General features: G+C 37.3%; 1 protein-coding gene across 7 annotated transcripts in view; it reads left to right on the forward strand.

Moving 5' to 3' along the window:
• The window catches only part of LOC103304230 (testis-specific gene 10 protein-like), a 69,113-nt gene that overhangs the window by 12,355 nt on the left and 31,781 nt on the right, over window positions 1–24,977 (forward strand). For all 7 annotated transcript variants that reach the window (XM_054712217.1, XM_054712218.1, XM_054712219.1 and 4 more), the window contains 10 exons: window positions 1,254–1,424; window positions 1,503–1,580; window positions 4,556–4,707; window positions 8,964–9,079; window positions 11,196–11,350; window positions 11,957–12,012; window positions 13,144–13,312; window positions 15,588–15,698; window positions 17,881–18,039; window positions 24,625–24,834. In XM_054712217.1, coding sequence (XP_054568192.1) covers window positions 1,254–1,424; window positions 1,503–1,580; window positions 4,556–4,707; window positions 8,964–9,079; window positions 11,196–11,350; window positions 11,957–12,012; window positions 13,144–13,312; window positions 15,588–15,698; window positions 17,881–18,039; window positions 24,625–24,834 — 1,377 coding nt within the window. The remainder of the gene's footprint in view (window positions 1–1,253; window positions 1,425–1,502; window positions 1,581–4,555; window positions 4,708–8,963; window positions 9,080–11,195; window positions 11,351–11,956; window positions 12,013–13,143; window positions 13,313–15,587; window positions 15,699–17,880; window positions 18,040–24,624; window positions 24,835–24,977) is intronic.

The following is a 24,977-nucleotide window of genomic DNA, read 5'->3' on the forward strand; positions in this document are numbered from 1 at the left end:
GGCTGTTACAGTTGTCCATGGGAGGCATCAGGAACTAAGCTAGAATGCTATCAAGGAAGACTTGATAAGATTTGATTTAAGCAAAAGGGGGAATGAGTAGAAATGTTTGAAGTTCTGTTTTTGAGTGGCTGAAGAATTATGATAGTAGAAAAAGAATGAGGAAAGTCATTGATGTAAAAGATGTGTTTGGTTTCAGAAAGATGGAGGACATTCAGGTAGTAATGGCCATCAGGTAGTAAGAAATGTGGGACTGGAGTGGGGAGAAAAGCAAGAGCTGAATAGGTAAATTTATAAGTCATCTGCTTAGAGGTAAGTTTTGAGCTTCAGAGTGGGTGAAGTCTCTGAATGAGAGCTAGGGAAGTTTTATTCAATGGATAGAGGGAACTGAAAGAAGACAGGAAACTAAGGCAGAACTATGGTATAAGACCAAGGGAGGAAGAAATTTCAAGGATTGTGTTGAAGAAAATGTCAAATGTTGCCAAAATATCAAGAACAGGAACTGAGAGCCATTAAATTAGATGAGGTCCTTAGTTGTAATTCTGCAAAGTGATGGGTGTGGGAGCCAAGTTAGAGTGGGATGAGAAAGTGTGTAGTAAGGAACAAGCCATGGTAGGTAGAGACACTTAAAAGAGAGAAAAAGATAGTCGTAGGATGGTAAATGGACACAAGAGGATTAAGTGATAGTTTTCCAAGATATGAGAGCCTGTTGCATGGTTGAAGGCAGGGGAGAGCGTGATATTTGAAGTGAGAGGAAATAATCATAACTGAGTCAGGGATGTCTTAGAAGACACTTCAGGAGATGAAGTCCAGAAATCTGGTGAAGGCTTATGGAAATTGGGAAGTAATTTATCTTCCTCTGAGACTTGGAGACCAGCTGAATAGATAGTGATTACAACTGAGAGGAAGGAAGATAAGGTAGTCTACCTGAATTGTACTGAATTCATGTTTATATCACAAAGTGAATAGAGTATACCATATATACTTCTTAGTAAATAATTTTCTCTTGCATTGACTGCCTCCAAATGAATTAAAACATTTTTTTTTTTTTTTGGTAAGGCAAACTTCTATTTGCATACATCCATTTGCATTTGGGGGCATTGCTGGCATTTATTTGTATAAGTCAAAATTATGCCATTATCCTATTCCATGCATATTGATCATAGGTTTGGATTTTAACTGGATGGATATAAGATAGCTATATTTATGTTTGTTCTAAAGCTTGTTAAATAGGAGTCCACCTATTTAAATAATAGGCACAGGAAGAAATTGCTCGACTTCGACGAGAAATGATGAAAAGCTGTAAATCTCCTAAATCAACAACAGCACATGCCATCCTCCGGCGAGTGGAGACTGAAAGAAATACAGCTTTCACTGATTTACGAAGAATGACCACAGAACGAGATAGTCTGAGGGAAAGGCTAAAGGTTTGAAAGAGTTTTATCTATATGAACATTTGTGAAATTCAGTGCAGTGACATTGAAAGCACTGTGTTTTTTAACCAGATTGCCCAAGAGACAGCATTTCGTGAGAAAGCTCACTTGGAACAAAGGATAGAGGATCTGGATTGTACAGTTCCTAACGTAAAGAAAAATCACTTTTGCACTTTTGGCTATAAACTGTCAATGGCTTTCCCCTTTTCCTTTTTTTTCTATGTTCAAAGAAGTTACTTTATTTTTCTAAATAAGGTTTGTAGTCCTAAAATATTAAAGGTGGTATATCTGGTGTAAATTGTCAATTCTTTGTTGTTTATTTTATTTTAAAAATGTGAGTAAAATCCTTTTTATGTTAGATTGCCAAGTGCTTTTAAAAAAAATCATTAGGGCTGCATTCTCAGAGATTCTAACAATTTTTTTTTCATCTCCCTATTTCATTCAAGATAACAATGCCAGATGCAGGAAATATGGATTATTCTACCTAAAGAGTAGCTAGGGTAGAAAAAATCCTATCTAATAAAAGAGTAATATGCAAATTAACCATCACTCCAACACACAAGATGGCTGCCCCCATGTGGACACAAGATGCCTGCCACAAGATGGCCAGCAGGGGAGGGCAGTTGGGAAGGACCAGGCCTGCAAGGGAGGGCAGTTGTGGGCGATCAGGCAAAAAGGGGAGGGCAGTTGGGAGGGACCAGGCCTGTAAGGGAGGGCAGTTAGGGGTGACCAGGCCGGCAGAGGAGGGAAGTTGGGGGTGACCAGGCCTTCAGGGAAGGGCAGTTGCGGGGGACCCAGGCCTGCAGGGGAGAGCAGTTGGAGGGGACCAGGCCTGCAGGGGAGAGCAGTTAGGGATGACCAGGCCTGCAGGGGAGGGCAGTTAGGGGAAAACAGGCTGGCAGGGGAGTGGTTAGGGGTGATCAGGCTGGCAGGCAGAAGCAGTTAGGGGCAATCAGGAAGGCAGGCAGGTGAGCAGTTGGAAGCCAGCAGTAGTGAATTGTGAGAGGGATGTCTGCCCGTTTAGGCCTGATCCTAAATGGCAGTTGGACATCCCTCGAGGGGTCTCAGATTGGAGAGGGTGCAGGCTGGACTGAGGGACACACAACCCCCATGCACGAATTTTGTGCACGGGGGACACACAACCACCGTGCATGAATTTTGTGCACCGGGCCTCTAGTTAGGAAATAAAAATTAAAGAGAAAAATATATGTTATGAATTTAAATGTGAAGCATCACCTTTTTTTAGTAATCAAAGATTTAAGATACTATGAATATATATTTGAGATATTATGACTATATACTAGAGGCCTGGTGCACGAAATTTGTGCACAGGGGTGTGTGTGTCCCTCAGCCCAGCCTGCACCCTCTCCAATCTGGGACCCCTACTGGGATCAGTCCTAAATGGGCAGTCAGACATCCCTCTCATAATCCAGGACTGCTGGCTCCCAACTGCTCACCTGCCTGCCTTCCTGATTGCCCCTAACCGCTTCTGCCTGCCATCCTGATCACCCCTAACCACTCCCCTGCCAGCCTGATTGATGCCTAACTACTCCCTTGCCAGCCTGTTTTCCCCTAACTGTCCTCCCCTGCAGGCCTGGTCACCCCTAACTGCCCTCCCCTGAAGGCCTGGTCACCCCTAACTGCCCTCCCCTGCAGGCCTGGTCCCTCCCAACTGCCCTCCCCTGCTGGCCTGATCACCCACAACTGCCCTTCCTTGCAGGCCTGGTCCCTCCCAACTGCCCTCCCCTGCTGGCCATCTTGTGGCAGCCATCTTGTGTCCACATGGTAGCAGCCATCTTTGACCACATGGGAGCAGCCATCTTGTGTGTTGGAGTGATGGTCAATTTGCATATTACTCTTTTATTAGATAGGATAGAGGTCTGATGCATGGAGGGGGGGGGCGGCTGGTTTGCCCTGAAGTGTGTCCCAGATCAGGGTGGCGGTTCCCTTGGGGCATGGCGCAGCCTGGGTGAGGGGCCTCTGGTGGTTTGCAGGCTGGCCACGCCCCCCATTGACCCAAGCGGAGGCCCTGATATCTGGGATTTATTTATCTTCTATAATTGAAACTTTGTAGCCTTGAGCGGAGGCCAGGGCTGGCCAGGGTGGGCAGGAAGCTTGGCTTCCTCCATCACTGGGGGCAACCCAAGCCTCCTGCTCTCTCCAGCTCTGTGGCTGCCACCATATTTGTTGGGTTAATTTGCATACTTGCTCCTGATTGGCTGGTGGGCATGGCTTGTGGGCGTAGCGGAGGTATGGTCAATTTGCATGTTTCTCTTTTATTAGATAGGATAAACAAGGGAATTTGATTTTCTGTTACCAAATTTAATTGAATATGTTTATAAATGTATCTGTATTATAATTGTAACTGAACAAAAAAATGGAGGTTTGGCTTCCTGGCTCAATAAAAGTCAAATTCGTGAGACAGGTGCTGATACTAAGGAAAGGACTTTTATTCAGGAGCCACATGACCTAGGAGAATGGCAGCCTCCCATCTGAAAGACCAATCTCTCTTCCTGCTCAAGCCCGTGGTAATGGTAGGGATAGGAAGGGGATGGCTTTTTAAATTTATTTATTTTTTGTCTAATTATCTTGGTAACTTTTGGTGCATTTGGGGCCCATCCATTCATCTTTCTAGCTTGTGGTTCTATCCATTCATATTTCTAGCTTTTGGTGGCTGGGATCCTATCTATTCTTATTTCTAGCTTTTGGTGGTTCAGTGTAAGAACCTCTCCCTGCTGCCATCTTGGCCAATGGGGGAGAATCTAAGTAACATAATGACTAAAACAAAACAACAAGGAATAGATAGGGGAAAAACAATTTTTAAAAAAAATTCCACTCTATATCTATAATTAGTTAATGTTTGCAACAAATAAATTATTTTTACAAATAGGATATGTATGCTAAAGTCAAATTGAACCAGATTGAAAATGTAGATAGATATGCTATTCTTGGTCCTACTCCACAATACTTTGTCCATACAGCCTCCACAGTATTCAAGTCTAATCTGATTATCTCATTGTATAAATCTTGTCATATACCAGTTTTTACAAAGAGGGGATGTCTCTTTAGGAAGATCATTAAGACACTTTTAGTGATGGCGTAACTTTGTCATTCTCCTTGTATAGCTTGATGATGAACTTATGGAACAAATGTCAAATATGACTTTGATGAAGAAAACAATAACCACTGTGGGAAAAGAAATGAAATCACTAGCAAGAAAGGCAATAGATACAAAAAGTGAACTTGGCAGACAAAAAGCAGAAAATAATTCTTTGAGGTAAACTAAATTGCCTTTGAACAACTAATAGTTTATTATAAATAACTCTGCTTTTTGTAGTGTATTTTATAATGGTAATTAAGTTATTTGTTGACCTGAGTTTTGGGGAGGATTATTAAGAAGCAGTTGTAGAAACTCAGCATACATTAAATGATTTCCTCAAGATCAATCACAGATTGATAATGCCACACTTAACCAGGACTCAAACTTTTAGTAATTTCAATCTTACATTTGGAGAAAGCCTCAATGTTTAGCAAAAATAGCTTCTACAAAGCCATTTTGGGTACAGAGCATGTTTGATTTTGGTATTTGATTGTTAATTTACCTTTATCACTTAAACTATGCTCTGTGGTCTGAACAGTGTAAGAAGACAAAGCATAGGTTTTACAGTAGTTTAGTAAAGGTGTGGTTTAGAATATAATAAAAAGTCATAGAGAAATAGGAACATGTAATGGAATTTATTAACTGAATGTCAAGTACTGTGCTTAGCACTTCCTACATACTGATATGGTAGCAGAAGAATTTCCAGGCAATAAGTGTAAGTGAATAAGTTTTTGAAGACCTCCATGCTAGTGGTTTTTTTTTTTTTAACTTTTAGTATCTGTTGATGTGAAAAATAGAATTTCTATAGATTCAGTAAGGTTGAATTTCAGTGCATCTATGAACATTTGAAAAATAGTAATTAATGTGAATGTGAAACAAGTTACAGAGAATACTTGGTTTACATGAGTTCCTGGAGTCTTCTCTTTGATCTTTCAAGGGTCTGTGATGCATACATTGGAATCACTATCAGGATAGAAATTTACTCAACTTCTTCCCTTCATTTATTTTTAATTGCTGCTTAAAAGGATATTGCAATCTTAGGTAAAATTTAAAAAGTAATAAAATAAAACAACCTTAACAAAAAAAACTTTGGAAAATAGAGAAAACTAAAGAAAATTTAAATCACACACGATTCCATAACCCAGGGAAAACTTTTTAAAATGTAGATCTGTTTCTAATCAGAGATATTTTTATCTCTATGTATATAGGCTTTCTATGTAATTGACATCATATTGAGTGATATATTTAAGCGATTTCACTTAATTGTATACAGTAAGCATTTTCCCATGTCATTAGAGGTTTTTCAAAAGCCTTTTAGTAGTTTATTAAAATATTTTAACAGATAGATATATAATTGGAGATTTTTTGGTGTATATTTGTTTTTTTGGTATGTTTTTTAAATTTAAGTATAAACATATTTTTTAAAATATATTTTTATTGATTTCAGAGATGAAGGGAGAGAGTGATAGAAACATCAATGATGAGAGAGAATCATTGACCGGCTGCCTCCTGCACGCCTCTCACTGGGGATCGAGCCTGCAACCTGCACATGTGCCCATGTCCAGAATCCAACCTGGGACCCTTCAGTCCACAGGCCGACACTCCACTGAGCCAAACCAGCCAGGGCGGTGTACATTTGTTTTTAATAGTATTATTGAAGTATATTTGACAATACATTTCAAATTTATTTGTTTTTTGTTAATTCTCATCCAAGGATATTTTTCCATTGAATTCATTTTCAGAGGGAGTGGAAGGGAGGGGGGAAATGTCAATGTGAGAGAGACCCATGGATTGGTTGACTCCCGCAGGTGCCCAGACCTGGGTCGGGGATTAAGCCTGCAACCGAGGTACATGCCCTTGATCGGAATTGAACCTGTGACCCTTTAGTGTGTGGACCGATGCTCTGTCCATTGAGCTAAACCAGCTAGTGCAAACTGCACATAATTAAAGTGTTCCGTTTGGTCAGTTTTGACATATGTATGTGAAACCATCACCACAATCAGGATAATGGCCCTAACCATTGCTCTTAAAAGTTTCTCATGCCCTTCTGTAATCTCTCCCATACCTTGCTAATCCCTAGGCAAACATTGATTTGCTTCTGTCATAGAAATTTGTATTTTGAAAAGTGTTATATAAGTGAAATCCTATAGTATATATTCTTTTGTCACGCTACTTTTATTCACCATAACTATTTTGAGATTTATTCATGTCAGATATAATCAAAAGTTTGTTTCTGTTTATCATTGAGTAATATCCCATGGTATGGGTAGTTTGCAATTTGGGGCTAAAACAAGTAAAACTGTTATGAATGTTCCTATATGAGTCTTTGTATGGGTGTAAGTTTTTATTTCTCTTGGATAAATACCTAAGAGTAGATAGAATAACTAAGCCATATGATGGATATATGTTTAACTTTTAAAGAAACCATAAACTGTTTTATTGTTTTGTTCTAACAATTTTATAGTTTCAGCTCTTACATTTATGTCTATGAACCTTTTTGAAGTAATATTTATGTAAGGTCTGAGATTAAAAGTAGAGGTTTGTTTTGTATATGGGTATCCATTGCTTCTTACTTGTTAAGATTATCCATTCACCCTTTAAATTGCCTTGGCATCTTAGTGAAAAATTGACTGACCATATATGTGTAAGTCTATTTCTGAACTCTATACTGTTTCATTGATCTGTTTTTCCATCTTTATGCTGATACCACTCTGTCTTGATAATTGAAGCTTTATAGTAAGTCTTGAAGTCTTACTTTAAGTCTGTAAGTCTTCTAACTTTATTCCATTTTAAAATTGTTTTGACTGTCCTAGGCCCTTCACATTTCCATATAAATTTTAGAATCATCTTTATTAGAACCATTTATCTACAAAATGTTTATTGGGATTTTGATTAGAATTATGTTGAACCTATAGATAAATTTTGGAAGAATTGTTGAACATATTGAGCTTTTGATCCATAAAAACAGAATATCTCTCCATTTATTTAGGTCTTTAAAAATTTCTCTCAGCAGTGTTTTATAAATATTCAGTATATAAATATTGCACACCCTTTGTTATATTTACACCTAAATATTCATATTTTAATGCTATTATAAATTTAAGTTTCCTATTGCTTTTTGCTAGTATATAGAACTAAAGTTTACTTTTGTATATTGCTCTTGTATTTTTCAATCTTGCTAAACTCATATTATTTAAGACTAGAGGCCCGATGCACAAAATTCTTGCAAGAGTAGGCCTTCCTTCCCCTGGCTGCTGGCACCGGCTTCCCTCCAGCCACAGGCAGGCACCTGGGACCCAGGCTTCCCTCACAGCCCCAGCTTCGTCCATAAGGACATCTGGTCTAATTAGCATATTATGCTTTTATTATCATAGTTTTTTTGTAGATTATACAAAAATTATGTAGATAGTTTTTTACGTAGATTATCATGTTGCCCATGAATAAAGAGAATTTTACTTCTTCTTTTCCAATGTGAGTATCCAATCTTGTCTTATTGCAGTGGCTATAATTTCTGGTATAATGTTGAATAGAAAGATGAGAACAGTCATCTTTGTTTAGTTATTGATCTTTGGAGGAAAGCAGTCAATCTTTCAATATTGTGATCTTAGCTGTAGTCATACATATATATGTGTGTATATATACACACACACATACATACATACATATATATGTGTGTATATATATATACACACACACATATATATATATTCTGCTATTTACATGTGTATATTTTTTATTTCAACTACTACATTTCTCATACTTATTTCATACTTATATATTTTTTCCTTGGTTCTTTTTTCACATTGTTAATATTCATCTTTTAATATGTTTACTAGTCTAATTTAATTTTTTAATGTATTCTAATATATCTGCTGTTGCATTCAACTTTTTAATGTATTCTAATATATCTGCTGTTGCATTCTATAATCTGTGTGTGTGTTTAAATAGCTGGTATTTCAGATGTCTTAAGATTTTAGTCTATGAACATATTTTCTCCATGGAGATAAGATATTATGTCAAGCAGTGTTTTGAGGGGTAATCATTGTGTCAATCACATTAACTTCACAGTATGGGGGACTGAAGAACCCTAAGATGGGAAAGATAATATTAAGTTGCAGTCACTGTCACTTTTTGCTTGTTGCCCCACTGGGTTAAGCATTAGGAGGCACTTATTATAATCCTTGGCTGCACATTGGAGTCAAATGAGGAGCTTTAAAAAAATTGGGATTTGCCTCGCCAGTGTGGTTCAGTTGGTGAGCATTGTACCATCCACCAAGGGGTCACTGGTTTGATTCCAGGTCAGAGCACATGTGGTTTTATGAAAATATTAAAAGGAAAATGTTTACTGTTCTTAAAAGTTTTAGATTTAAATACACTGAGATTGATGAAACATAAAAATTTCAGAATTAGTTTTATTATTAAAATATTTACAGACTTTTATATGAAAATACAGAAAAAGATCTTTCTAATACTCAGCGATACCTTGCTAAGAAAAAATATGAGCTACAGCCTACTCCAGGGAAAATTATGAGCTTGAATGAAAAATTCGGTGAGTTATTTTTTTCCTAATATTACTTTTTCTTTAAGTCTGATAGAAAAATGTTTTATTCATTTATAACATAGATAAACTTGGAAGTAGGCCCTTAAATTAAAAGTTTTTGAGTCAATCATGGAAATACGTTTTTCATTGATAGTAAACTTTTTACTTAGATTTAGGACCTTAAATACTTAGATATGGCTTCATATTTCTCAATGAGAAAATAACTAAATGAAGCAACAACAGTTTATAATTTCTGACTTAAAATTCTTAAATATTAATTGTAGGTAAAAAAATCAGGATTCAATGTTGAATTTATAGTGTGATTACATTAAAATATGCATAACACTTAAATTTACAAGTTTTTGTATGATACTGTGGCTTGTTCATAGTTGTAATGAAACAGCACACATATGTATTACTTTTGGTGGAAAGTGTACATATATTTGGCTATATCTATGATATTACTTGAACTTATAGAGAAAATATTTTATAAAGTCTTATATTTATGTTTCTTAACAATGATCTCTGAAAATATGGTTATAATATAATATTTTTATAACTGTAAAGTAAAGTTTTGATTAGGACTATAAAAGAGCCCATTTTAAAACAGAGGGAACATTTAAGAGGATCCAGGATTGAGTAAGAAGCCAAAAAGTAGGAAGAAAACCCATGAGTGAGTGTTATTTTGGGAGGCAAGAGAGCAAAGTGTTTTAAAAAGGAGGGTAGTGTCAATTATCAGATGCTTTTGAGAAGCAAAGTAAGACAAGGATGAAAAAATGTTGATTAGATTTGCCACATTGGAGGTTTTGGTAACACCCACAAAGTTTAAATAGCGTGTTGGATGTGGAAGATGGAATAGGTTGAGGAATGACTGGGAAATGAGGAAGTAGAGAGTAGAGTCTCTTAAAAAGTTTGGCTACTAAGAGTAGCAGAAAAATGGGGTGTAGCTTGAGTGGTATGTAAGATTGAGGATTTTTTTTTTTAAAGCTAGGAGGTACTAGAGCTGTTTCAGAGCTTTCATTTATGTATTTATCTTATGTCAGTGGGAATGAACTCGGATATCTGAACACTCAAAACATGTGGTTTGCCTGAAAGATAGTACTTCCTGGAAAAGGAAATTGATATAGTCTCAGGTACTATATAGGTCATCCTCTTGGTATATGATACTGCCTCTCTAGTACTGCACTGGATGGCTGTGGGCAGGGTTAGCCTAGAGGCCTAGTCTAGCAGAGCTTCCCTGGTAGAACTCTAGACCAGTGGTTCTCCCAGTAAGCTTCGGTGTGTGTCAGAATCCCTGGAGAGCTAGCACAGACACTGAGCCAGGCTCCTGGAGTAGGACATGGACAAGGTTTTTGTATCTTTACCATTTTGCTCAAGTGGTTCTCAAGCTGTGTTGTGCATTAGAATCATGTGCGAGGGGTGCTTGTTAAAACATAATTGCTCTGCCCACTCAGAATTTGTCATTCAGTAGGGCTGGGGTTCCCATGATGCTGATAGTGCTGGTTGAGAAAACACAGCTTGAAAACCACTAAATGATATACCTATAATTTAAGCCTTCAGCATTGACATTGGCTTGCCAGTGTTTTCACAAATCAAATCAGACGTCCTGGGATGGTATTTTTTTCTTTCTAGGAATTTTTAGAAAAAAATTCAGAAAAATTTGGAAAATCAGAATATTAGAAGATATTTGATTCTGAAGATAACATAATTGAATATTTTATTAAGATCTATTAGTTACCAACTTATATGCAGCAGTGATTCTAGTCTAGAGGGGAGGGGAGTTAGGGGGGGAATGGTTGTTTTAGTATTCCACCCAACATCATCCTGTACTCTCCCCACCGCACATGTAAATCTACTTTAAGAATTTGAAATATAGAGCTTTCCTTTGCTGTTCTTAGTCAAATGTATTAGTTGTGCTTTTACATTTATGAGTCATTTAGAATTTCCTGATTCATCTTGGTTTTTAATCACGGACAATAAAAGCCATGTTTTTATTTGGAATACAGTACTTATTTTTAGTCATTGAATATAATATAGCAGAACTTACTTTGAAAAATATTTCAATCTGCTTGAAATGGAAAAAATGATCTTGATTTTAAAAATGCCTTTATGATTACATATTTAGATAATTTTACAAGGCGAACTATTGCCCGGCAAGAAGACATTAGCACTCTTGGTGCAGCCTTCAGTGATCTGGCCAAAGAAAAGGAAGTCCCTCAAGCATGCTTGGATAAAAAATCCGAGAATATTGCATCCCGTGGAGAGAGTTTGGCAATGAAAGTATGTTCTGAGAACTGTGCTTTAAAAGAAATGTTTGCTCTTGAATCTTAATCAAATAATATAATTCTCTCAAATCTTTTTTTTTCCTAGAGAGCTGAAACAAAATCTGATTTTGAAATATTTCAGGGTAGTCTTTAAGAAATATGTGTTACTTCCCATCAGTTTGTGATTAACATTCACTGACAATAACTAATTCAAATATCAAAATGTGAAGCATGATAACAAAGCAGTGAGACTGATTTTTTTTTAAAAGCACACCAGAACTTATACCTCCAGTAGCCATCATGGGAGTCAATATGTTTATTCCATTAAAACTGCCTTTGTAATTGTGTTCAGAACTAGATGCACATTTCACAACATCCTTAGCCATTGACCATATATACCATATAGAGCTGGTAAAAAAAGCTGGATGATCAACTCCATCCCTCAGTTTTTGTTGTTCAAACAACATAAAAGGGGTGCCAAAAAGGCAGGGAAATGTTGATACTCCTTTCTAGTTCATAAACTGACTCTGAAGGCAATTCCAACACTGTTTTCTATAAATGTTTTAAACTGAAATAACAGTTTAAGATAATCTTTTATTTCATACTTATATTACTTTTCAAGGAAAAGGCCATTTCAGGCATGAAGAATATTATCCCTGAGACAAAACATGCATCAAGGTAAACCACTTATTCAATAAGAATTTGGGTATTTATTAGGAGCAAAGTACTATTTTTGCTCTAGGCAAACGATAGTAAAAAACAAAGGGTTTAGTGTTATGTATAGAGTTTATAACTTTCTAATATTGGAAGGAGGCCTAAGTATGTGTAGGGAAGTAAAAAAAGGATATGGTGTTTGCCAAGGAACGGGAAGGAAAGCACATTTAAGGTAGAAAAGATAGCAAAAAAAAAAACCATAAAGAACCACAGATAATGTTCAGGAGCCTCTTGAATAACAAATAGGTGAGTGTTGGAACCCAGAGTGTGAGAGGAGATGTGAAGGGAGGAAAGGCTAAACACAGAGGCCTGTGTTACAGACAGACAAGTCTTGATTTTATCCTTTGGGAAATAAGAATTCATAAAAGAATTTTGAGGAGATTTTTGCATTAGAAAGATTACCCACGATGAAGAATGATGATAGATTGGGGTTGGGAAGTTGCGAGATGGGTAAAATGCTTGCGAGGAAGAAAATCTAGGATAATGCCAGGTTTGGGACTGGGAATGAATACTGGACATGTAGAAAGTATGGAAAAAGATGATTTTTCTCTGAATTACAAGACACCTGTAGATATGTCTTGGAAGCAGTTAAATATGAGTCTGGAGTCTAAGGAAGAGGCTGAGGCTGGAGGTAATGATTTTAGAGTCATCTGGGTATAGATGGGTTTGGGAGCCATGGATATGGGTAGTATTTGTCTGAACGAAGGTTAGAGTAAGACGAATCAGAAGGCTGAGAGTTAAGCTCTCAGAACTATTAAGTTTTAAGAGGGCAGAGGAAGAGGAACCTGCAAAGGAGACTAAGCCATGGCAGCTAGAAGTAGGATGAAAGCTTTCTTATATTTGAATGTCACAAGTTTTTAAATACGTAGCTAGTCATTGACTATTATGTGTATTTAGCATCCTTTTTTTCATTGTGAAATGTTGGCAACATAGAGAAGCTCCAATGCACTATCTTTGCAGTATTTAATTCCTATAAATTTAAATGTTTAAAACTTCTTCAAATGTTTTCTTGCTAATTGTCCTTCTGTCATGTGAGAATTTGTTGTTCTGTTTTGGTAAAATGTCTCCTTATGTACTATTTGATTTGTGCAATAGGCAGTCTACTGAAGCGCTAATTAAGCGTAAACAAGACATTTCCAGGATGCGCCAGCAGTTGGATGAAACAAATGATAAACTGACTCAGATTGCCAGGAAAAGAGAGATCTTGGCTCGTGAGAATGACAATCTCCAAGAACAGTTTTCTAAAGCTAAAAAAGAAAACAAGGTATATTTGTTTCTAGTATCTTTTTCTCCAAGAAAATAGATATTACTTCTGAGGCTCGGTTCTCCTTTCATTCTTTAGAAAAGCTCAGGCTTTGCAGCCAGCCATTTTTTACCTTTACCACACAATATGAAACATAATTTCTAAATGAGATTCTCAGACATAAAGTGTTACATATTAAGGATAAGAGGGAACAGGAGATATAATGGATTTGTAGTAAACCTTAGAAGTACTCAACAAATGAAGATAAAAATCTTAAACTTTTAAAAAATATATATATTTTGATTTTTTACAGAGAGGAAGGGAGAGGGAGAGAGAGTTAGAAACATTGATGAGAGAGAAACATTGATCAGCTGCCTCCTTCACACCCCCTACTGGGGATGTGCCCACAACCAACCATGTGCCTTGACCAGAATCAAACCTGGTACTCTTGAGTCCGCAGGCCAACGCTCTATCCACTGAGCCAAACCGGTTAGGGCAAGAAACTTTTCAGAAAATCATAGATTTATTTGATAGACTATTATTCTGTTTAAGTATGAGTGCATGAACTATGCCACATTTTTTGATTCTCTTTAGCACTGTAATTCTTTTCAGGAAAATTTCTTTTATAATTAGTCACTTCCTCTCTAAGCCAATGCACTTTATCTACAGTTCTCATTTCCAGTATCATTATTTAAATTTGACCACTAAAGTGGTCAAATTTTATTTGGAAGCTTTCTTCCCCTCTGAAAATTCTTCAGTCCCAATGATTCCCCCAGTTTGCTATCACTCTCAATATGTTTAGTTTGCATCATAAAAGTCTGTGCTTTTTATTTTTTAAATATATTTTTATTGATTTCAGAGAGGAAGGGAGGGAGGGAGGAGAGGGAGAGAGAGAGAGAGAGAGAGAGAGAGAGAGAGAGAGAGAGAGAGAGAGAGAGATATGGAAACATCAATGATGAGAGAGAATAATCAGCTGCTGCCCACATGCCCCACACTGGGGATTGAGCCCGCAACTGGGGCATGTGCCCTGACCAGGAATCGAACCGTGACCTCCTGGTTCATAGGGAGGCAGTAGAGTGAAAAGTTTAAGACTCATATGACTTTGAATCCCCCTGCCTCATTTAACTTCTCTGAATTTTAGTACATCATCTGTAAAAATGGAGAGTAAATGAGAATATGTATAGAAAGCACTTATTAGAGAGTCTAGCATAATCAGTTGATAAATATTTTGTAGGCTCTTGTTAGCTTACTATAATATTATAATCACTTTCCTGCTTTGTTAACATTTTATAAACATTTTTTGTAATCAGAACAAAATTAGTATCACAACAAGTTTCATATGTTCAAGAGCACTTTTTTCCTTTGTTTGGGTCATAGGCCCAAGGGTAGAAGATGGATCCCTCTGTTGACCACAGATTAAGAACCCATCTCACAGATTTGGAAAACAGAAACCTTAAAAAATTTCACCCTCAATACACAATTTTTAACAAATTGGGATGATGTATTTTTAGTGCTTTATGCTGATTTTTCTTCACTAATTATAGATGGATATTTTTCTCTGTATTAAAAATTATTCCAACATTTTTCATAGAGATATAATGTTCTTTGTGGTTATACCATTAGGTAGATACTATTATTTTCTGCATCATTCACTTAATGTGAAAAAATATTGTTAATATAACAAATAATGCCTAATGAACATTCCTTTTTATTAAATTTTATTAGATTTAATTTCAAACTGAATCAAAGCTTATGAAATGTTTTTTTAACTAGGTGGATATTTTCAAATGTAATAAATATGCATGTATCCATCTCCCATCTGCAACAAAAAGCAAGATATTTGACTTTCTTGTTTTTATTAGCACTTCAAAATGTCTCTTGATATATCATCAGATAGCAGATCACACATTTGCTTCTTGTAAATTTGTTTACTCCAATGATAATGGAAATGTCCATTCCTTGTATAACAGAATAGCTTTAAATCCTTGCTAATTTGATAGACAAAATACTATATCATTGTCTTTATTAGCATTGTCTTAATTAGATTACTAGTACATTTCTTTTAACTTTTTAAAGTATTATCCACTTGTGCTTCCTTTTTGTGAATTATCTGTTTGGGTTCTTTGCCCATTTACTGTTTGGATTCATATTTTCTCACTTTTTATATGCACTTTACATAGTAGGTATATTAACTGTAACTTTTCATATTATAATAAATATTTTAAAATTTATTTATGATGTATTTGATATAAAGCTATTTAAATTTTTTTTAAATCCAGCTATCTTTTTTTCATAGGCACTGTCTAAACAATTGAATGATACACATAATGAACTTAATGATATAAAACTGAAGGTCCAAGATACTAATTTGGAGGTTAACAAGCTAAAAAATATATTAAAGTCTGAAGTATGTATATATTTTTCCCCTCTTTGCTAATGACACCCTAAGAGTTTTCACTACAGTTATTGATCAGTTCTACTCATGGGGAGAGCTGAATCAAGCCTTCCTTTAATGCATAGCATATTTTAGTGTTGACAATGACAGGTTGACAATTATGGGTTCACTATATATGTGCAGAAAGAAGCAAAGACATCTTGAAGGAGGAGAGAATTGGAGAAGACCAAAAAGCAGTTTCACTTTTTTTATGTTGTTGCCTATCTTGGACCCCAGACTGCTCTGGCTGCTTTGAACAGATACAAAGAAAGGATAAAGTATGGCTTCTTAGTTGCCACAAGGAAGGGGCACAAAATGGTTAAAGGACAGGAGAGATGTTTTATGGCAATTATTTTTCATCACTTGAACTTTGAACCTATATCACCTAGTCACAAAACTAAATTTAATATAAAAATGAGTTCCTATCTTTGAGAAATCCTAGTTGTTATTGGGGAGACTGTACATCCATACCTAATTACATAAAGTTATAAGGCCATTTTAAGAAAATGACCTAAATAATAAGTGCTACAGAAATTTAAAGAGAGTAAAGATAGACATGGGTTAAATTTATTTTATGTATATTGTATCATGTGCCTCCCAAGTACATACTCTGTATACAACTATAATTTTAAGTAAAATGGAAAATACCCATCAGATCCCTACTGGCACATTTGGAGTATCTGCATCTTGAGAGCCAAAACAGTAGCTTGGCTTGTTAACTTACTAACAGTCTGCAGAGGTCTTTCACATTAGTCACGGTACATCAGGTCACAAGGTGGCGATATTAACTGAATTTCAGCCCGACTCGTGATTTATTATGTTTGTGAGAATTTAAATCTGTTTTGAAAGCCTTACAGAGTGGGACGTTGTTTGGTTATTTTATTTAGACCACTGTTTTTGATAGAGAAATGCACTGTTTATTAACAGGTGGGAAAGAAGGAGATCTAGTGCCTTTTAAATTATTTAGCAAAGTTATAAAATGCTACTAAAATATGTTTTTAAATATAGCCTCAAAATGATTACTGAACACAGTATATTATTTGTGGAGTTGTTTTCCTCTAGAAATAAAATTCTACTTTAGTCTAGATGTCATGTTAGAACTTTTAAGGTTTTAAAAATGTGATTCTATATTATATACCCAATATATATACCTGGATGTATATTTATGAATTGTGTTTATTGGCATAGATTTGATATTTTACTTCTGAGCTATTTAAGGCAAGTTTTTAGAACAGTGAGCAAAAGTGGATCATAGAACAGTCCATGATGAAGAAAATTAAGGCTGGGGTACTGAATGAAAAGTAGGTTTCAGACAGGAAATGCACTAAGTCAAGAGAATTATCAGAAGTTGATGCTTAAGATATGCAAGCAGTCAGAAGCTCTGTAGCCGGTACAACTCAAAATGTTGTCAGGAACAAGGGAACAGATAGATACAAACGGTTAGGCCAAGGCAGAAGCAAATATAAAGACACTAGAGGCCTGGTGCATGAATTTGTGCACAGGTGGAGTCTGGCCGGCCTGCCCCCATCTGGCTGGGCCAACAGGGGCGAGAGGACATGGGAGGTTGGCCAGCCAGGCCGGCCAGGGGGGAAACTGCAGGAGGTCAGCTGGCTCCGCCCTCGATTGGGGTTGATGGGGGGGCCGATGGGGGCCCCCCCCCATCAGGCCCATTGGTCGTTCCAGTTGTTCTGGTCACTTGGCTTTTATATATATATAGATATTCATCGAGGTCCTGGGCAGATTCTGATCCACTCCCTTTTGTTAATTACAGGAGGACCAGTTTTCTAAATTGAGAGGGTAGGTAGGTGGGATTGCTCAAGGTCGTGATTCTCATGGCAAGCAAATTCCCAGTGACCTGACAAATAATGTTTAATTATATACTGAACATTTTACATTTTTAAAAAAATATATTTTTAATTGATTTCAGAGAGGAAGGGAAAGGGAGAGATAGAAAAACATCAATGATGAGAGAGAATCGTTGATTGGCTGCCTTCTGCACGTCCCCCACTGGGGACTGAGCCTGCAACCCAGGCATGTGCCCTGACTGGGAATCGAACTGTTGACTTACTGGTTCATAGGTCAATGCTCAATCACTGAGCCACCTGGCCAGGCCATTTTATATCTTTTAAAGTAATACCTAAGATTTGCTTTTCAGGAATCTGAGAACTGGCAAAAGATGGGCCAACTCCAAAAAGCCAATGAAGATGCTGAAAACTTGGAAAATAAGGCTGAGCAAGCAGAGGCAGATAACAATACCTTCAACTTAGAACTTATCACTAAAACGGTAGATACCCTCAATAGAGAGGTCGAGCAGGTGAGTTTGGGAAAATGTGCTTGTAGTACATCTTGCATCACATTTAAGTGTTTTCATAAATTAAATATATAAGCAAACATTTATATGACTTAAGTATACTGTGAATGTAGCCTGGTAACTGTTCTTGTACCCATTCTGGTTCTCCTGTAATCTACCACCTGCCCTATAACGAGAGTACGTATTAAAATTAGGAACTATTTCAAACATACCAAAAAAAGTGCAAAAATAGGTAATATAAAACACATGCTTCTGCCCTCCTCCCAAGCTTAAGGATGCTACATTTTTGCCTTATTTGCTTCAAGTCTCTCTTTATTTAAAGAAGCAAAACATTACAAGATCCAACTCTCTATCCTTTCCCCTTCTCCTTCCTTCACAGTTAGTGTATGTAAGGTTCCTGTCAGTTGTAGAACTCGTTTGCATATGTTTATACTTTTCTACATATCTATCACTCTATCACCCACAGATAATAAATAATGTATGCTTTAAGTTTTTAAAAAGTGATAAAATACTATAGGAATCCATTTGCAACTTGCATTTTTTTGTTCAATATTATAATTTTGAAGTTTATTTTGATACAGTGTACATCTAAACAACTGCATCTATATTTATTGTATAAATATTTCTTTTTAAAATGTATTATTATATTGAAGGAAATGTAGTTGTCTTTTTTTAAATAATTAAATGCCGCAGTACACATCCTTTATAATTTCCCCTTGGATATATATTTCTCTAGGTTTATGCCTAGAAGTGGAATAACTGGATGCAAGATATGTATAATTTTAACTCTTCTCAGTATTGTCAGATTGCTCTATGAAAGTTTTATTCTTCCACCAAAATCATGGAGTTATAATTTTCTCAAATACTAATCAATATTTGATGTTACCAGACTTGTACATTTTTTCCATACCTTTTTTTGTGTGTGTCTCCTTGATTATAAGTGAAATTGAGGATCTTTTCATGTTTCTTGGCCATTCGGGATTCCTCTTTTATGAATTTTCTCTCCATTTTCTGGAACAAATTTTCTTAAACTCTCCTATTTTTCTATTGAGTTATTTATCTTTTTCATATTGATTTAAAAGAACTATACATATTTTATAATAATCCTTTTAAAGATAGTAACAGTTATCTTCTCCTTATCTGTGCTTGTCTTTTCACTGTGCTTGCAGTATATATATATAGAAGTTTTAAATTCTTGTGCTGCTGGAATTAGTCAACTTTTTACCCTATGTCTTCTTTAAGAAAGTCTTACTATCCCAAGACCAGAAGGGTATTTTCTTACATTATCATATAAAAGTTCTGAAAGTATGTGAAATTTTGCCCTTCACATTTAAATCTTTAATTTACTTGAGATTGATTTTGTATATAGTTTATCTCTATTATGGCTGTAGTCTTTTCCTGATTGCCGAGTATAAACCATGAATCTGTGTGTGTGTGTGTGTGTGTGTGTGTGTGTGTGTGCACGCGCGCGTGCCCACGCTTTTTAAAAATTTTTATTGTTGACACTCTTCCAGATGTCCCCATCCCCCCCTTGCCCACCTCCATCCATCCCCTGCCATCCATTTCCTCTGGCCATCACTACACTATTGTTTGTCATGGGTTATGCATATGTTTTTTTGACAAATCCCTTTACCTTCTTTCATCTAATCCTCCCAGCCCCTTCCTTCTGACAGCTTTAAGTCTGTTCCATGTATCCATGCCTCTGTTTCTATTTTGTTCGTAAGTTGTGAGATCATATGATATTTATCTTTCTCTGACTGACTTATTTCACTTATTTCACTTAGCATAACACTCTCCATAACACTCATCCATGCTCTCACAAAAGGTAATACTTCCTCTTTTATGGCTGCATAGTTTTCCCTTGTGTACATGTACCAGAGCTTTTTTATCCACTCATCTACTGGTGGGCATTTGGTCTGTTTCCAGATCTTGACTATTGTAAATGATACTGCTGTGAACATAGGGGTACATATAATCTTTCAAATTGGTGTTTCAGTAGATTATATTCCCAGAAGTGGGATCACAGTGGCTGCACCAGTCTGCATTCCCACCAACAGTGCACTACGGTTCTCTTTTCTGCACATCCTCGCCAGCACTTGTCATTTGTTGATTTGTTGATTCTGGCTGGTGTGAGGTGACATCTCATTGTGGTTTTAATTTGCATCTCTCTAATGATTAGTGACGTTGAGCATTTTTTCATGTCTCTTGGCCATTTGTATGTCTATTTAGGTCTTTTACCCATTTTTTAATTTGATTGCATTCCTGGTGTAGAGTTGTAGAAGTTCTTTATGTATTTGGACTTCTACAACTCAACACCAGAAAGTCGTTTATCACATATCTCATTGGCAAAATGTTCTCCCATACAGTGGGTTCCCCTTTCAATTTGTTGATGGTTGCTTTTGCTGTGCAGAAGCTTTTTAGTTTGATATAGTCCCACTTGTTTATTATTTCCCTTGCCCAAGGAGACATATCGGCAAAAATATTGCTACGAAAGATGTCTGATATTTTACTACCAAGGTTTTCTTCTAGAATTTTTATGGTTTCGTAATTAACATTTAAGTCTTATCCATTCTGAGCTTATTCTTTGTATAAGGTGTAAGTTGCTGGTCTAGTTTCATTTTTATGCATGTGTCTAATTTTCCCAACAACATTTATTGAAGAAATTGTCTTTACCCCATTGTATGCTCTTGCCTCCTTTGTCAAATATTAGTTGACCATAAAGGCATGGGTTGATTTCTGGGTTCTCTGTTCTGTTCCATTTATCTATATGCCTGTTCTGATGCCTATACTAGGTTGCTTTTTTGAATTCTGGCCCAAATATTTATTAACATTTTAATCATAGTTTCCATATATTTATTCCTCTGTGTTGTGTTCTTTCAGTTTATTCTTCCCTCTTAAGCTCTATTAGTCTGTTCTTAGATGCATTCATTAATTTTTCACCTTTATGACTACTTTTTCTTTCTTTCTGGAAGTACTATTTGAGTCTTCTTCATATCTCTCTTCTTTCCAATTTTTCTTTAATGTCTTTTAAACTTTTTTTTAATCTTCACCGAGGATATTTTCCCATTGATTTTTAGAGAGAGTGGAAGAAAGAGGGAAAGACAGAAATATCGATCTGAGAGAAATATATCGATTGGTTGCCTCCTGCACGAGCCCCAGTCAGAGCCCGGGCCAGGGAGGAGCCTGCAACCGAGTTATGTGCCTTTGACTGGAATCCAACCCGGGAACCTTTGGTTCTCAGACTAACGCTCTATCCACTGAGCCAAACTGGCAAGGGCTTTTAAACTTTTAAGCATGTTCATTTGCTTCCTGCTCTGGGTTAGTTTTCTCACTTTTGGCATGTGAGAAATTTTCTTTCTTGCTTGCAAGCACATTTATGAATTACAAAAATAACATTTTTATTTTTATCTTGGCCTTTAAGAGAAGGTTTTCCTCTTAGTCAACTAACTTACTAGAATTGGAAACATACAGAGTAATCCTTTCAAAACACAAAACTGATTGCATAACCTCCTTCTTTTAAGACCTTTCAGTAGATAAACACCTAATTTTTAGACTTAGCTCTCTGTCTTGTAAGTTTTGTATACCTTTTCGGTTGTATCCCCTATCACTCTTCCTGGTGGTCTCTAAGCTCCAGCCATACTAACCTTGTCTCTGTTCTTGGAGTATGTCATTTTCCCTCCTACTACACACTCCCTCCAAAGCTTTGCACTTAGCATTCCTGACTTGAAAAGAGGCTCTCCCCCCAGTGTACTCACCTTTCAGATCTCATTCAGCTCAACTGCCATTTGCTCAGGAAAACCTTTTCTGACTTCCCCGCTTCTCTCAGTTTAGGTCACTTTCCTTTTTTTATACACGTTTTGCTCTAGAAGTATTTGCTTAATATGGATTAATATATTCACCTGTGTGATTATTTGATAGATGCATGACTCCTTCATTGTCTGAAAGTTTTATGACAGCAGAGATCATTTTGCTTACCATTGGATATGCATGTAGGCACATTTACTGGAACATAGAATATACTCAATAAATAAAGAATGGATGGATAAATGGGTAGGTGGATAAATGGATGAATAGAAAATTATTTAAAGAATGAGTGAGAAATAGAGTGAGTGAGGCAGGAAGAGAGGTGAAAGGTAGGAGTGAATTGTGACCAAATAATTTATTCCAGCAGAAATTTTGTTGAGTATAAAAGGAGTTGTAAAAGCAGGAAAATGTCTTTATTTGCCTCTCAGTTTTGTTATCCTATCTAATAAAAGAGAAACATGCAAATTGACCGTACTGTCACGACGCCCACAGCCAATCAGAGTGAATATGCAAATTAACCCAAAGATGGCAGTTAATTTGCATATTCAGGCGCTGAGCAGCCTGGGTCCCAGAAACATCCTCCAGACCCAGGCTGCTCCTAGCCTGTAGGCCCGCTCTTAGGTCCTGAGCGGCAGGGGTCCCAGAATGCCCCCTGGCCACTGGGAGCCTATGGGTGCAGGCACCAAGCGGCCTGGCGGGGTGGGAACATCAACTTGCAAATGCTCTGCACCAAGCAGCAGTTTGGGTTCACGCCCCCAGCCCGGCGCCCACAATGGGGGGCTGGCTGCTGGCCTCTGGGGTGTGCGGAGAGGCTGGTGGCCACTGCTGCGTGCGGCCCAGAAGTCCCTGCATGCCCCCCAGCCTGGCACCCATGGTGGGGCTGGCTGCCGGCCTCGGGGGGCATTTGGCAACGGGGATGTTCCCGCCCCTCCCCCAGCGGCTTTCCAAGCTCCGGCACCAAGTGGCGCTTCTCATCCAAGCACCCAGCCCAGCACCCTCCACAGAGAGATGGCTGCTGGCCTCTGGGGTGTGCGGAGACCCCGGCGGCCACCACTGGGTGGCAGGGACATGCCCTAGCCCAGTGGACACAACCCAGGGGCTGCATGAGCAGAGCTCACAGAATACATAGTTTCCCATAGTGATAATGCAGAGGATACACCTTTTTAAAAATATATTTTATTGATTTTTTTTTTACAGAGAAGAGGGGAGAGGGATAGACAGTCAGAAATATCAATGAGAGAGAAACATCGATTAGCTGCCTCCTGCACACTCCCCACTGGGGAAGTGCCTCCAACCAAGGTACATGCCCTTAACAGGAATCAAACCTGGGACCCTTCAGTCTGAAGGCCCATGGTCTATCCACTTAGCCAAACCAGTTTGAGAGTAAAGACCTTTTCTGACAGCTCATTGGCTAAGCTCCCTGTAGGCCGCCACTTGCAGTGTTCTTGGTAATTTGGGTAATAAGAATCCAAGAAGGTGATCTAGGGTTTTTCCACCACACTCCTGGAGGAAAAAATGAAGGTCCACTACTGGAGGGGCTAAGAAATGTCATATCCTGCCCTAGCTGGTTTGGCTCAGTGGATAGAGCCTCGGCCTGCTGACCGCAGGGTCCGGGTTCGATTCTGATCAAGGGCATGTACCTAGGTTACAGGCTTCTCCCTGGCTGGGGCCCAGGTCAGGGCTCATGCAGGAGGCAACCAATCAAAGTGTCCCTCTCACTTTGATGCTTCCCTCTGTCTCTCCCTCTCTCTTCCACACTCTCTAAAAATCAATGTAAACATATCCTCAGATGAGGATAAAAAAAAGAAAAAAAGAAATGTCATATCCTATGAAAGATACATCTTGAAATGCCTAAAGAAAGTTGTCATTTTTTCACAGTGAAGGGACTAGAGTCCGTGTCGATGAAAACACCTTGGCGGCTGCAGTGGCTGGCAGTGGCTGTAGCAGTTGGGTAATGGGGCTGGTGCCTTCCCTTGATCAGCCCAGTCGCCTGACATCCCTTGAGGGGTCCCAGATTGGAGAGGCTGCAGGCTGGGCTGAGGGACAACACCCCCCCCCCCCATGCACAAATTTCATGCACCGGGCCTCTAGTCTTCACATAATAGCAAATACTTCTCTGTAGGTGACAGTGTACCTTACACACTTTTTTTTCCCTCTGAAAAGGAAGTAATTATCTTGAATGTTTGAAAGTGTTTATATAACTTGAATCTCATGTTACCATTTTAAAAACATACTCTTATTTCACGTAATGAGGCTGTGTTCTTAATTTATATTTGCCTAGAGTCTTTTTTCCTTGCATATTATTAAGTGCTAGAGTCTTTTTTCCTTGGGTATTATTAAGTCCTCATTTTATGATATTATGGTCGATATCAACATGTCTTTCAAGAATTAGAAAATGAGTACTGTGTGTGAAATAGTGGCAAATGTTTTGTCACTTTGTTTTTAAAAACAACAATACTTATATTACATAATAATTGAAACTGGTAAATATAGACAGAACTGTAGACCAAACATGTATATATTTTAACCAACTTTGGGACTGAGACTTTTAAATGGGAAAAGTTATTTTCCAACTATGACCAGTTGATCACTTTACTCACAGATTTTATGTAGAGAAATGTGAAACCTGAAATTATGTTTCCTATAGTGTTTTGCGCATATATTGCTACCTATATCATCTAAAATTCCTTATACTGTAAGTGTAGCGTCATTTAAAAATTGCCCCATTTTGTGTTTCATGTCGTAGTCTTTTTCCAAGTTAAAAAATAATGTGGTTTTTTGTAGCACTTGAATGCAGAAAGGTCTTACAAGTCCCAGATTTGTACCTTACATAAATCTCTTGTGAAGATGGAGGAGGAGCTTCAGAAGGTTCAGTTAGAAAAGGTGTCTGCCCTTGCAGACTTGTCTTCCACAAGGGAACTTTGTATTAAACTTGACTCAAGCAAAGAAATTCTTAATCGACAGCTGGTTGCCAAAGATCAAGAAATTGAAATAGTATGTAATGCATTAAATTTTTTTTCATATTTCTATTGCTATAAAGTTATAAGTTTCGAAAGCAAGTTTTTAAAAATAAAATATTACATCAAGCCATGTCTTTCATCTTTAGATTCTATTTTTAAGTCCAAGAGATTAATTTG

The sequence above is a fragment of the Eptesicus fuscus genome, chromosome 22 (assembly GCF_027574615.1).
Source record: "Eptesicus fuscus isolate TK198812 chromosome 22, DD_ASM_mEF_20220401, whole genome shotgun sequence".
NCBI lineage: Eukaryota > Metazoa > Chordata > Mammalia > Chiroptera > Vespertilionidae > Eptesicus > Eptesicus fuscus.